Source organism: Sardina pilchardus, chromosome 17 (assembly GCF_963854185.1).
Source record: "Sardina pilchardus chromosome 17, fSarPil1.1, whole genome shotgun sequence".
NCBI lineage: Eukaryota > Metazoa > Chordata > Actinopteri > Clupeiformes > Clupeidae > Sardina > Sardina pilchardus.
In genome coordinates, this window is record NC_085010.1 from 4122439 (window position 1) to 4136136 (window position 13698).

Below are 13698 nucleotides of genomic sequence, written 5' to 3' on the forward strand. Positions count from 1 at the left end.
AAGTTTATTTCCTTAAAATGACCAGTTTTTCTAGGAAATTAAACCCCTTTCAATTATCTAGCATCTACATAATGGTTATTTAATACTTCACAATATATTAAGTCTAGATGTTCTGGTACATGCATACAGTCCAGGCTGCATGAGGAGCCACAGTCACAACAGTACACACAGAGGAGTAGGAAGGGGAGAGGAGAGGGGGAATATTTGTCTCAGGTCAGGCCTCAGATCACTAATCTTAACCTCCAGCATTGCTTCTTTGCGGACACCCTCGAAACACATACCATTCAACACAAAACACACGAAAACAGAACGGAAATCCGACAGGTCTTCAGACCTAGGGAAACACAGATGTGCTATGTAAGCATTTGCATTATGATGTGGACGCACTATTGTGAAAATGTTGATAATTGAACATAAAATAACATGAATGTCAGCTAATGTGACAAGTAGCAACTCTTTCAGCTACAAGGTCCTTTCCTTTTCCGCCACATTTTAACAGAGAAAATTTCTCATCTCATCTGGCTTCTTCCATCTCTGAGGTAGGCTAAATCATGTTGGATTCAACATTCCAAGTCCTCCAAAGAAAGACACTACATTGAATAACTGCCCATTTTAATTCGACATGACCACAATGTGAGAGGAAGTTGGGAAAAACATACAAGAGTAACATGGGTAGCGTAAATAAAAATCATCCACACACACGCGCATACACACTCGCACGCGCACACACACACACTTTCACTGTCCATTTCAAACACACTGCCAGGTCTCCTACATCACAAACCAAACACAGCCTACCGTTTCCAAACACTACGAAGCTGGAGGACATACTTTAGTGTTCAGTTTCCAATTTTTTTTTCTTTTTGCAGTAATCCTCTTTCACAGAAAGAACTTAACTGCTGGGACAAGAGTATGATGACAGCAAGCCTATGGTGTGCCAACAACGACAAAAAAAAAAAATATTAATAACAATATGAATAATTATAATATATAATAAAATAAAAGACATTCAAATACAGTAAGATTTTTTTTTGCTGGAAAATACAAAACTACATGAGAAAGCATTAAATCATATTTGTTGATCAGAATACCATATTAAAAAGGCAGAAGTGCTAATCACATTGTTTATTTTTTATTATTACATTTTTTTCTTTAAACATACATAAACACCGGCGCCTCTGTTGCCTAAGAAACAGATGCTACGGTGGCCATGTCCCCATGGCTTATCCTCCTGTCCAGGTAACCCCCTTTTCTACTGGGGGTGGGGGAAGATCTGGCATCTTCAGCCATGGGTTCTGTACAAAACTGCAGCGCTGCCTCCTCCAGTCTATTCTTCACACACTGAAGAGGTCAGGAGGGTGTGGTGGTGGGGAGGGGAGCAGTGACAGTCTCTTCTTATGCCCCAACCCGAATGGACACCTGGAACCACATCATCCTCCTCCGCTATCCCCCCCTCCCCCCCTCCCCACCAAGTCCTGAGTCCACGTCCTGCTTTCTCCCCCCCCCCCCCCCTTGAGCGGCTCTTCCCCACCTTCAGTTGCCTCCGAAGGCCACTTTATGGAGCTGAAAGGTCAGGCAAGTGCCTGGACGTCCATGTGCGTTGCAGTGAGCACCGGTGTGGTCTCTTACACCAGCGCTGGGACATTGAGGGCACAGCTTCCCCCGTAGTCTGGCTCCCTCCTACAGCTCTTGCAAGGGTTCCCCCCCTCCCCAGTGTGACAGTCATTACAGAGTCCTTCTGGGCAGCAGAAGCTCATGTCCAGTGGGCAGGCCGGTGGCGGCCAGGCCAAGGGGGGGCCAGCGGGGGCCGAGGGGGGGCAGGGCTCAGTTGTGCTGTAACGTGTTGGACTCAATAGGGGGCGCTGAGTCGTACAGAGTGTCTGTGTCGTGCGTGGGCTCTCCCGCCAATGTGCATGGATTGGACAACGTTCCCGCACCGCAGTCGCAGAAAAACCTGGAAAGTTTTCAGATTACGGACAGAATTAGGCTGGGTCTACAGGGATTAGGCAGGAAGATAAGATAGCGCGCACTGCACACTGACACTGCCACTGCTGTGGAGCTGCAGACTCCCATATTGTCCTGCTTTTGTCAGTTCAACTGACAGACTATGAAAATAGCTGGCAAAATCTAGAGCATCTTACTCCACCTACCAGCTGCACAAAGCTGCTACATCTTGCCATAGCAGTAAACTACACTCCGTTAGTATGGGGGGCAGGCAATGAGGAGACGGATGGAGACTCACCTATCGTGCCGTATAAACTCTACATCGTGTCCTTGGTGACACTTCTTAATGCAGTTCACGCAGATAGCATTTCTGTCCGTCGTATTACAAGTGTGACACCTGAGAGGAAAACAAAAAGGCACAAAGGCATACAATCCTGTTTAACGCTGCCGTCTTACAAACACATGATTGCGTGTTGATCCAGATGACTGCTTGAGTGCTCACCTGTAGAAGTCGTGCATGGGGTAGCTGGTGTAACTGGAGATCTTGTACAGGCACTGGCCTCTGCTCACTGCCTTCTCTATAGCATCCTGATTGTTCATTATTTTATTATCTGCAGGGAGGACAACATGTGGATGCATGACTCCTTTGAGGGGAAAAATGGGCGCTTTTACAAAGTCCTGTTTGAACGTGTACCAGTGGATTTGAACTTTTGTTCCAACAGCAAAAGTAAAAATGTCTTGAAACGCATGGATACATGTGTTCTAACCTATGTAATTTGTGTAATGCAATTTAAATGGGTAAGTTCTCAAATTTGAGGACAAAAGGTTAGCTTCTGAAGAAAAGAGCACTCTCGCCATCAGCACAACAAAGTAATTAGAAAGATCTTATGCCGTCAGCCCTGCTTGCCTGACGACTGGTGTTCCGCCCAGTCTACCATTTCAATTATGTTGAATACTTTAACTTAACCAGAGCAGCTTAACTCTTTCATGACTAAATTATTTTAATATAGTTAAATATAAATGATCACACATTGCTTCATGCATGATTAAACATGAGATTATGTGAAAATTCAAACTCAAATTTCATTTTCAGCTTTAGTCAGGTGAGATGTTCTGCTCATACCTTTCATGGTGACATTGACGCCGGATGCAAGAAACAGACCGCCAAAGCGGTTGTTGAAAATCTGATTACCCTCCAAGGTGGCGGTGGCATGGTTTGTTATTTCAATGCCTTGCAAGGGAGCAAAACACAAATAGCAGAAATTAGATGGTATGATTTTAAGAGTGATTGCACACTGAAACTCAAGTTACCACAAACCTTGGTCTAAGACACTTCACAAGTAAACGAGCAAGATGTGTCGGTGTGATAAGTGCTGCTCAACTGAGCTAATGCTGGTGCTCTCCACGGTCACCCTGGACCAACGGCAGCAGGAAGAGCAGCCACTGACCTGCAGCAAAGCCGTCGAAGATGCGGTTCTTGCGCAGGACAGGGTGGCTGTTGGTGCTGATCAGCACGCCAGCCTGTGCGTTCCGGAAGATGTCATTCTCCTCCAGCAAGCCTGCCAATGCCAGAGGGGGATCTCATTAGGAAAAACATACATTCAAACCATGCATACGGTCATTCAAACAACGCACATGCACAAAAGCAGCCTCGCACAAACACAGACACACACACACATGCATAAATGTATGTGCACATACACAATTGCACATACATTTACATCAAACACAGCTGTATATAACTCATGCACATCTTACCCCTTCCACCATTGAAAATGCAGATCCCTCCGTCTCGGCCATCATGGATCTTGTTTCTGCGCAGTGTAGGATTGCTGTCCGTCTTGATCCAGACCCCAGCCATAGCATTGTCAAAGATCTCATTGTCCTCGATGAATCCCAGGCCTACAGAGGAGCACAATGACAAGTGTTGTTTGAGAGGCATTGTCTTCAAATGTCAAATGGCGATCAGCACAAATATTGTCACTGCAACATTGAATAAAAAAGGAAACGGAACAGTGTACACAGGATATAACCCTTTTAATACTAGCAGGTCAAAAAACAAACAAGCAAACAAACAAATACACTGTACCAAATGTACTGTACATGAACAACTCAAGTTCAAATAGCTGCATTACTGTGTGGCTTCCAAGGCATTATGTCAAGGGAGCTAGCATGACTTTTGGAAACCAGCAACATGGTAGGTCTAAACTGCATGATGTCCATGATGATTCATTCACATCAATTGATGTTTGCCGATTGATTAATCGCCATGTAGCACACAGTGATATTAATGACATGTCTGTAACCACACTCTTAAAACAAATGTGTTGAAAACAACTTGTGTCCAGAACAGGAGCAACACCGTTTGTGTTGTTTCCAGCACATTGCTTTTGTTAGTTGTTACACTGCATGTGTTGTATTTTAACACATTTCTGTGTCCAGATAGGGACAACACAGTTTGGTTGGTTTTGTGCAGTGCAGTGCAGGTTTTGTGAGTGCAGTGATTGTATATGCAGCCATTGTGTAAGACCTGTTCACTTACCAGAATTGTAGACAAGGATGCCACCATTCTGCCCACCCCAGATCTTGTTGCGCCTAATTTTAGGGTTACTGCCAGTCCTGCACACAAAAAGGTACACTCCATTAGCCACCTCTATCACACTTAACAGAGAGTGGGTTTCAGCACAGCTTTTCAGAGAGGCAGGGGTCAGGTACCTGATCTGCACTCCAGAGTACATGTGGTTGTAGATGTCATTGTCCTCCAGCACTCCATGGCCATTGTCATAGAAGTACACACCGACCTAAAGAAAAACATAAACTCATTACCAAATGACAAGAATAAAGGGCTGTTCACACCAAGAACGATGACTATAACGATAACGGCAATATATAGTTCTTGTTAATATGAATGACGACGTCCACATATCAACTATAAAGATAACGACATGAAGAACAATAATCGGGAATACATTTCAGGGTGAATTTGATAACGATAAAAAGCTGACAGCCCATCAGGATCCAGTGTGGATGCTTTTATCATTATATGAAAAATGTATGTGAATAAAACAACCAAGAGGAGAAACACAACCAATGAGAAATGACACCATCGTGAGCAGTCGTTGATCCCTTTAGTCCTGCATTCTGAAACCCAAACATGGGGACAGAGTGGCCAGAGAAGTGGGAGGGATTTACCTGTTTGCCGCTGTGTATCCTGTTCCTGCGGAGGACTGGCGTGCTCCCCGTGGTCACCCACACGCCGGCAAGCGTGTTACTGTACACCTCGTTCTCCTCGATCACGCCCTGGCCCTTCTCATGCTAAAACCACACACATCACACATGCAGGTTTAGCTCCTCTGATCAACTCCGACTGCCACAAACATCACACATTTCTGTTGTGTCCATGTCCATGGTGTGTTGCGATATATCTTTACTACACCTCAGTGTGCAGATAGGTTTACATCTAGACACACTCACCACGTATATGCCTCCATGCTGGCCGTCGTGTATTTTGTTGTGCCTGACGATGGGGCAGCTATTGGTTCGGATCTGGATGCCTGCTAGTGCATTGCCATAGATGTCATTCATTTCGATGAGGCCTCTCCCATCGCCAAATATGTACACGCCTCCTTGGTTCCCGTTGTAGATGGAATTCCCCCTGCATCGAGAAAGACATGACTTCTTTGAGATGCATCAAAAGACGTTTCATCATCAAAGCGCCGCTGGCCTCGCAACAGAATATCAATTAATGGCCCCATAGACCTTACAGCTAGAACAGGAAGAAAATCAAGGACAAATTAAAAGGCAGGAAGGAAAACTGGGCAGCCGAAGGCATCTAGAAGTGTCTGCCCTGACCTGATGGTGGGGTCGCTGTTGGACGTTATCCAAACGCCAGCGAAGTTGTTGGCGTAGATCTTGTTCTCGATGAACTGGCCCCGGCCCTTCTCGTGCACGTAAATGCCGCCCGTCTGGCCGTGGTGGATCTCACAGCGCACCACGGTGGGATTAGCGTAGGCCTTCACCTCAAAGCCAGCAATACGATTCCTGTGGATGTTGCAGCTCTCGAAGTAGCCCTGCAGAGGGAGACAAAGACACACAACTCCAACTCAGTGAGGAGTAGGAAGAGAGGCAGAGACAGATAATCCTGTTCTGCTTGATATGGCCTCTCAATCATTTACATATCACTCACATGAAAATAAGTAGCCTTAAAGTGTACAAGTAGCATAAACCTCAACACTTTACACACATGGAGCCATGCTATTACTGAACATTTTGAAAAAAGTAAGACCATTGTTAGACTTAAGGGTTCAGGTGTTTAACAACAATCAATCCCTCAGAGATGCAACAAGAGATAAGACATAACATTACATCCACATGGAGGGCTCAGAACTCACCATGCCATGGTCGAATGTGAAGACGCCTACATCCCGACCATGATGAATGTGATTCCGCCTGATGATGGGGTTCCCATGGTTTTTCACCCAGATGCCAGCAAGGGCATTGTTGGAGATCTCATTGTCTTCATATATGCCCTACAAGAACAGGACACAGAATGGAGAAAATCAGACTCATAACACTGAACACGACTCACATTTACTGCTGGACTTGTAACAATGTCCAAATGCCTGTTTTGAGAGTAAGCACTCACCAATCAAAAATGTAATAACTAAATAATACATTACAAGTTATGGTTACAGTATTTTAGGTCATAAATGTGGTCTCCAAAAGTATATTTTCCTCACTGCACACAACCTACTTGGGACACCATCTTGACCACTAAGCAGAGGTTTGTCTAAGCACTACAGCGCTGCTCTCTGGTGTCTAGGAGCAGATTACATTCAGATTACAAGAGAAGTTGGAAATGCTGAGATGACACAGCACTAGTGGAGGCTGGTAGCATTCACTGAGAAGCCTGAGGGAATTGGGTCAGCCCAGTAGGAGAGCTGGCTCAAGTGCCGTCAACTCCAAAGACACCACCAACTGTCACGGCCATTATTTCTGGGGAATGTTACGATAGTCTGATGTTGGAATTAGCAGTACAAAGAATCCAACTCAGACACCATCAGAGTCATGCCAAAATGTCTGGGGGACACATGTCAAATGTCAACAGTCTAGACGCAAGGGATCTTCAAATCAACTTCACAATTCTACTGTTCAATTATAAAATATTTGCGAATAAGTGTTATGAAGGGTCAGCTGTTGTTTACACAATCTAAAGTAGCAAAGCTAACAGAGGTTCATGTGGTACATGCTGAGGTGAAAGGTCAAGAAGGAGGTGTTCCTTGAGGATGTGCTGATGTGTGTTAGAAATGGACAGCAATGAGGACTCACCTGTGCATGGTCTGTGATGTACAGGCCGACGTTCTCACAGTCACTGATGTTGCAGTGCTTAATGGTGGGACATGCCCCCTGGCCAGAGACACATACAGCTGAGCCAACTAGGGGGGAGAGAGAGGGAGAGGGAAAGAGAGAGAGGGAAAATAAGGAAGGACAGGCACTCAAAAAAACCCATTCTTCAATGTGCGTAATGTTCCCCACTATCATCACCCACCGAGGTCATCTAAACGTTCGGTTAGCCTACCTGTACAGGTGCTGCGAATGATACAGTGGTCAATGTTGGGACTGCAGTTGACCGTGATCTCCAGGCAGTGGTGGGCGTTATGGTGCTGGGCTGACTTATCGTCTGGATTAAACTGTGAACAAGAAGACAGGAATCAAATCAAGGAATCAGTCAAATAGTTTCAAAAGGATTCCTACATGGGGAAGAACACTCGCATATTGGCAGGAAGGGCATATGCTGTAAGCTCACACACTACTTACCTTGATGGTCATGTAGCCAACATAAGCATCTTCTGACCCCTCCATGAACACAAAGGTGGAATCCCTGGTGTTCTCAATCACCACTTTATCAGCTACTTTACCTGGAGCTAAAAAGAAACAGACACACATTTAAACTTAACTAACAGCTTATCCCATTTGCATGTGAGCATCTGACTGTGGCACAGCATTGAGCGCTCTCTCTGAATACATTAAACATGCGGTTCTAGTCGGTCATATTTCTCGTTCAAAATACCAGAACAACGCAAGCTACAGAAAGAAAATAGAAACGAGACATCCGACGAAAGCTCTGCTCAAAACGTCACTGCACATCGCCCGGCACTGTGTCCCACGCCGTGTCCAGTTGGGACATTCCAATTGAAAACAAAGTACTCAAGCTGATTTGGTCACCAACTCTCGCTTGCATCGCAGGCAGTTAGGACACGGTGTAATACCACAGGGCACAGTGGTGCTTGAAATATTTTCTTCAGGATAAAAAAGGCATAAAGGTCATTAACCTCACATGTCACTGGTTATTCAAACTATGCAGGTCAGTACGTCTTGGCCTCGTATGCCTGCCGGCTGCAGGCAAGCTGGTATTTCCCCCAGCATTGTTAAGAAAGGTGTGACTCAGAGGAAGTGTGTGTTATTCTAAGTATTATGACCGTATTAACAGGCTGTACACCACGAAAATTGAGATTTGTATAAATATTTGTATTCACTCATTGTACTTACTGGCACTTTCACATTTACAAACAGATCTACAGACAGCAATTGCTCAACCGTCAATGTCAGGGAATTACAATAACATGTGTACAAAAAAGGCAGAGAGATTAAAATTCACTATTAATTATACTAAAGGAACAGCCTTGGACTCAATAAGTGAACAGTGGGACTAAAACAGCACACTGACTGATGAACTTAATAGCCTGAATGCGTACCTGCTCCTATCATGGTTATGGGGGACTCTATGTAGATCCACTCATCAGTGTAGATGCCTGAGTGCACGAAGATGAGGCCATCAAAGTGTGCCTCTTGGACTCCACCCAGCGCATCCTCAATGGTGTCATAATACTGCAAACAAAGAGGATTCGGTTAGTCTTAGTCCAGTGCTTTCCTATGATAGACATCACCTACATATCACTTCTATTCTTTATTCAAGACTCAATTGTGCTTGTTTATAGCATCCCTAAAATGGAATTGTCCTTGTTGCAAAATGTAGGATTGAACAGTTAGAAGTTGTCTAATCTGGATGGTTAAGTGCCATATTGCCATATCAGCTCATAAATAATGCCATAGCTCTTAACCATATCAGACCATTTGTGTGACTGCAGGCAAGCAAAGCTGTACAGTTTAGGAACATAAAATATGAGGCTGCTTACCAACATATTTTCTCTCCCTTTGTACCTGGCTGGATTGCTGTAGAAATGCTCCGCAAAGCCCGGCTTCACATGTGCACCCTTGTACTGAAAGCACAACAAAACATAAGCAGAGTGTTCACCATGAAGCCTGCATCTGCACCATCAGCAGAGCCAGAGAAACAAGCTTCTTATTTACATCAGGATTCCTCCGCAGAGTTTAGAGTCTGTGAGGCTCCCCCCCCCCCCCCCCCCCCCCCATTAGTAATCACAAACATATGAGTAAAGCAGGGCAAAGGAGAGAATCTGCACTCTGAGTCAGGCGAGCGTACCAGCTGCTGAAAGCTCTCCTTCCAGGGGTTGGGCTGCTCGTACTCTTCAGGGTTGATTTGGTAAAACTTCCCTGGCTCCGGATGCATCATGGGACGCGTGTACTCAAACACCTCCATGTAAAGCCTCTTCCTATAAGACATGAGGAAGCAGAGAGGACTTCAGCACTGAAAAAGTCTGCCCTACCACCCAGTCACTCATCTCAGCAATGGGACTTCAAGCTCATACCAGTCCAGTTGGTTGAGGTTTCCCTTGAGGACTGAGAGAGAGGACTCACCAGAGGATGGGGTCATTGGCCAGCTCGCTGAACCGTTTGCACACACATGCCGCCTGGCACAGGTCCTGTTCCAGCAGGTAGGAGAATATCTTCAGGACCACCTCATCTGGCAGCTTCTCCTGGAGGTACTGTTCTGCTGGGGCCGCTAGAAGAGAATAGCAGTGGTCATGCTCCAGGTGACAAATGTAGATCCTAACCTCAAAAAGCACCGTCTGTACATCAGAACAGAGCCTACTGATATACACCAATGATGACTGTAGTTGTGTAAATGGGCTGATAGGTGCAGCATCTAGTGAATGTCCGAGTGTGTGACTGGCTCAAAATGGCAAACATTATTACGGAAAAGGACCTGGTGCGACTGACTCACCAGGTAGGTCCTGGGACTTCCCAGACACACGAGCTCGCTTCGCTCTGTGGCCGAATGTTTCTGTCGTGGACGTGGAGGCACCCTGGACAGACACACAAGAGGGTTAAAAGAGCCTGTGATGGGCTTCATGCTGGAGAAAGAGACTAATGGGCCACAGTGGCGTCTTCCTACCTCCATACTGCTCTTAGTGGGGCACGCTGATCTCTTGGGCAATAAGGACTTTCTGCGGAGTTGATACGGACTGTTCTGAGCTCCTGGACCGGATTCTTCTGCGACCATATCTGCAGGCACGTCCTCATCTGCACAGAGAAAGAGACCAGCGCTTTATTAGCCCGTGTAGTCGGAGCCTTAACGACACATACTGCCTTGCACAGACACAGTGAGTTCCTCCAAAAATTCTGCATCGAAAAAAAAGAGCAAAAAAATCATTCTCTAATGAATACAATTTCAGGTCTGCCTTTTAGCTGAATGGACAAAAATGTTTATGGACTAATCCATGGGTCACACACAAAAATGAATAACTCCCACTTCAAGCAGGTGGGTGTCTTGGATAAACAGGCACAAATGGATTAGCAGCTACAGTGATGGGTACAGTAAAAATAGCTCAAGCCATCGGGCTGAGGGCACACATTCATACACACTGACCGGCTGTCTAAAGACACCCACAGGACATTAATAGTCCAGGTCCTCCAAAAGACTCGTGTAGCTTGGGCAGACTTCCCTACGCCCCATGTCGATCAAATACTAGTTTGACAAGATTAACACGGATCAGATCAGTTAGAACTTTCTGATAGTTTGCTCACTGTTTTCCTCGCAATGTCACAAAGTACAAAGACGCCTTGCATATATGGTCACCGGAAGGCCTCTTTGATTTATATGCATATGGCAATGAAAAACTGTAATGAACGTTCAAATGCATGTATTTTGAACGTAACTGCACTACTACCATTACATAAAGAGGCTTAGAAAGCACTATGTTTGCTCAGGAGCTGTTCAACTAGTAATCCTACCTCTCTGAGTGGATAATGCTTGAAGACCCTCAGATTATTATGCTCAGCTAGCTTCCTCTGTAGCCTGGACATGGACTGCTCAACAGAAGCAGGCCCTACCACCTGACCACCACCTCCCTACCTACCTGTGATTACCTGTTGTACTGATCACCTGTAGGCTACTGTCTGTCCTTCTCTACTGCATATTGGCACCTGGAGACAACAGTTAGAGGTGACACGTGAGACATTCACACTGTCGCTACATTTTCAACTACAAAAAAATCCATCACAAAACATCCATCTTGGTTCTGCTTGATGCACCACCAAAAGGTGAAATCATGTAATGTTAGGGGCATAGTACACCCTTGGTCAATTTTGAAGAGTTAATTGATTCTGGCAATGACATTTTGTTTGTTTCATCAATCTAGGTGCCATTTCACAAGGTTATCAAAAACGCACTTGCATCGGAGTCAGCTTTTAGAAGACTTTATACAAGTGTATCACTTAGATTGTGTTCAGGCTATACAAGGCTCTTTAAATCCCTCAACAAGGATTATGTTTATGTAGGTGAGAAACCAGCACCCCAAACACTCTCAAACAGTTTAACATGAAGTGGTGTGACATGACAAGGCATTAGTGCCCCCACTGCTTCTCACAAAAACAAAGGGGGCCTACAGACATCACTGGTTAGTTACAGTGATTCATGGATTATATCTGTAATGTAAAATCACACGTGAATATGAATGTGAAGAGGACATTTGGGGCCAATTTGCCTAATTATCAGAGAGATTCTCCTTTGTTTGAGGCCAAGAGCCCTATGACAAAAATAACCTAAACTTGTAAACTGAGGAACCGGCAAAGTGTTAGCTGGCCGAAATAAATGTGTAGATCTGATGTTAGCAACAGAAAAGTGGATGTTCAGAGAGTGCCTCCATGGGCAATGTTGACATCCAAATGTTAACGTTAATCATTGTTGGACCAATGAGTGATGTTAAATGTTAAAAAGGGTAAGCATTCTTGATGTTCCTAACTAGGATACAGATTTGGAATCATGACATTTGCAACTGATACATTATGTTATCTGCTGGCGACTGCTGTGCCCAACGATCCCTAACAATTGAGATGTGAAGACAAAAGGTTTCTGATTGATCAACGCAAATGCACATCCGCAACAGAGGAAAACCTTGGCTTAACGTTCGCATAGAATAGATTCATATAAGAACACGGAAACCATAAGCAAAGGCTGCTGAGTAAAACTAGCATTTGCGTAGTGTTTATGCTGCCTACATACTAAGACCGTGCAAAACCGTTTCCAAACCCCACTATTCCATGTTGGGAAAACCGGGCATACCCTGCTTATGGTAGCAAAGTATGTTCCTACCGTGGTTTAGGCAGATGGATACACAACTGCGTAGCCAGATCAGTTAGCAGCTAGTCCCACAGTAGCTGGCCCGTTAGCAATTGTGTGTAGGACCAAAAGCTAACAAGCTAGCTGTTTTAGAGATCTTACAAACTTACAGACTGACGTTACATGCCTCTAAACCGCAAGGAACTACAAGGCTGTGACAGACGTGTTAATAACAACACCTACAAGAAAATAACATTCCACAGTAACCACTGTCTAATCAAAAGGCTGAGGCGGGCAAACGTTGATTAAATAGTAGCTTGCGTTAACACCATCATATCTAATGTTACGTTCAGGCTAGGTAGTTAGCAAGCTAAACTACACCCCAAAAATGGCAGTCCCGTTAGCTAACGTTAGATAGCTATTAGCTTCTACGCAACGCAAACTAGTAGTCTGTGTACACAACAAAAAGGCACAACAGCTCTATAACAACAAGTGTATAGCAAGCCACTACTATGTTGTTAATTGTGTACGTTACACATTTCATCTGAATGGTACTAAACTGCCTCAGCTGTACATAAACTGACTTCACCGAACATTAGCATAGCTGTGATTGTGGTCAGTCAAGCCAAACAAAGCGCGGCCTGGCATGAAGGCTACGAAACGAGATCTTTGGGGTTCCCTACCTCCTTTACAAGGACGAGAAAAATCTGGAAAATGATCCAATATTTTTGTATAACGAAGCAGTAGAATGTATCTATGCATCTGTTTGTAATGACACGTCGTACCTCTTTCACCGTTGTTCCGTTCCGGCTGCACCGGGCGCGGCCTCGATACTCGCCTGGGTCTTCTGTTGGTTGCCCTGACGGAGTTCATTTGGTGAGTTGGTAATTTAAAAAATAGAATGCTTTGCTCCAACGTTCGTTCCTGCCTTTTTGGACCCCTAGATCCAAATCGGTTGTCTTTTTTTCAGAAACATAAAGACTATTGCGATAGTGATCAGATCTTTTGCGGGGTGTTATTTGTGTTTTTCGGACAGCTCCCCCCTTTGCTCCTCTGGACGGGCTCCGTCTCTCTCTTTAGCAGGAGGAGCCATTAACTCACACGGGGACAGAAAGGAGAAAAAAAATCACAAGGGAGCCGTATCCACCAATGGAATAGTATGATCCTGTCTCCCCTTACAGCTCCAACTTGGAATGCTTTCTTCAAGTACTGAAGACTGACGTACATTTTAGCTACCCTTTCATTTAGTGTTGTTGACTCGGAAAAGTTTA

General features: G+C 44.8%; 1 protein-coding gene across 4 annotated transcripts; it reads right to left on the reverse strand.

Moving 5' to 3' along the window:
• Positions 1 to 595: 595 nt before the first annotated feature.
• fbxo11b (F-box protein 11b) lies at positions 596 to 13514 on the reverse strand. Of its 4 annotated transcripts, none has more exons than XM_062518092.1 (23): positions 13213 to 13513; positions 11236 to 11292; positions 10262 to 10389; positions 10091 to 10172; positions 9724 to 9868; positions 9449 to 9578; positions 9141 to 9224; positions 8700 to 8832; positions 7762 to 7868; positions 7523 to 7634; positions 7273 to 7379; positions 6336 to 6473; positions 5797 to 6014; positions 5419 to 5599; positions 5137 to 5259; positions 4660 to 4745; positions 4487 to 4563; positions 3703 to 3846; positions 3393 to 3503; positions 3068 to 3175; positions 2447 to 2555; positions 2243 to 2341; positions 596 to 1954 (listed from the first exon to the last, which is right to left on the reverse strand). In XM_062518092.1, exons 3-23 carry the CDS (start codon positions 10367 to 10369, stop codon positions 1825 to 1827), a joined length of 2532 nt encoding a protein of 843 aa, XP_062374076.1. In that variant the 5' UTR covers positions 10370 to 10389; positions 11236 to 11292; positions 13213 to 13513; the 3' UTR covers positions 596 to 1824. The 4 variants fall into 4 exon arrangements, with proteins under 4 accessions (XP_062374076.1, XP_062374075.1, XP_062374074.1 ...); XM_062518091.1 differs by having other exon boundaries at positions 11226 to 11292; XM_062518090.1 differs by lacking the exon at positions 11236 to 11292 and having other exon boundaries at positions 9724 to 9856; positions 13213 to 13514.
• Positions 13515 to 13698: the final 184 nt, after the last annotated feature.

Bases quoted from the DNA above. Each gene is read 5' to 3' on its own strand.
- fbxo11b (XM_062518089.1), bottom strand. From the start codon at position 13,300: ATGAACTCCGTCAGGGCAACCAACAGAAGACCCAGGCGAGTATCGAGG. The intron at 9,225-9,448 runs GTACGCTCGCCT...TTGTGCTTTCAG, and splicing joins AGGAGAGCTTTCAGCAGCTG to TACAAGGGTGCACATGTGAA. The intron at 3,176-3,392 runs GTCAGTGGCTGC...CTCCCTTGCAAG, and splicing joins CTTCGACGGCTTTGCTGCAG to GCATTGAAATAACAAACCAT.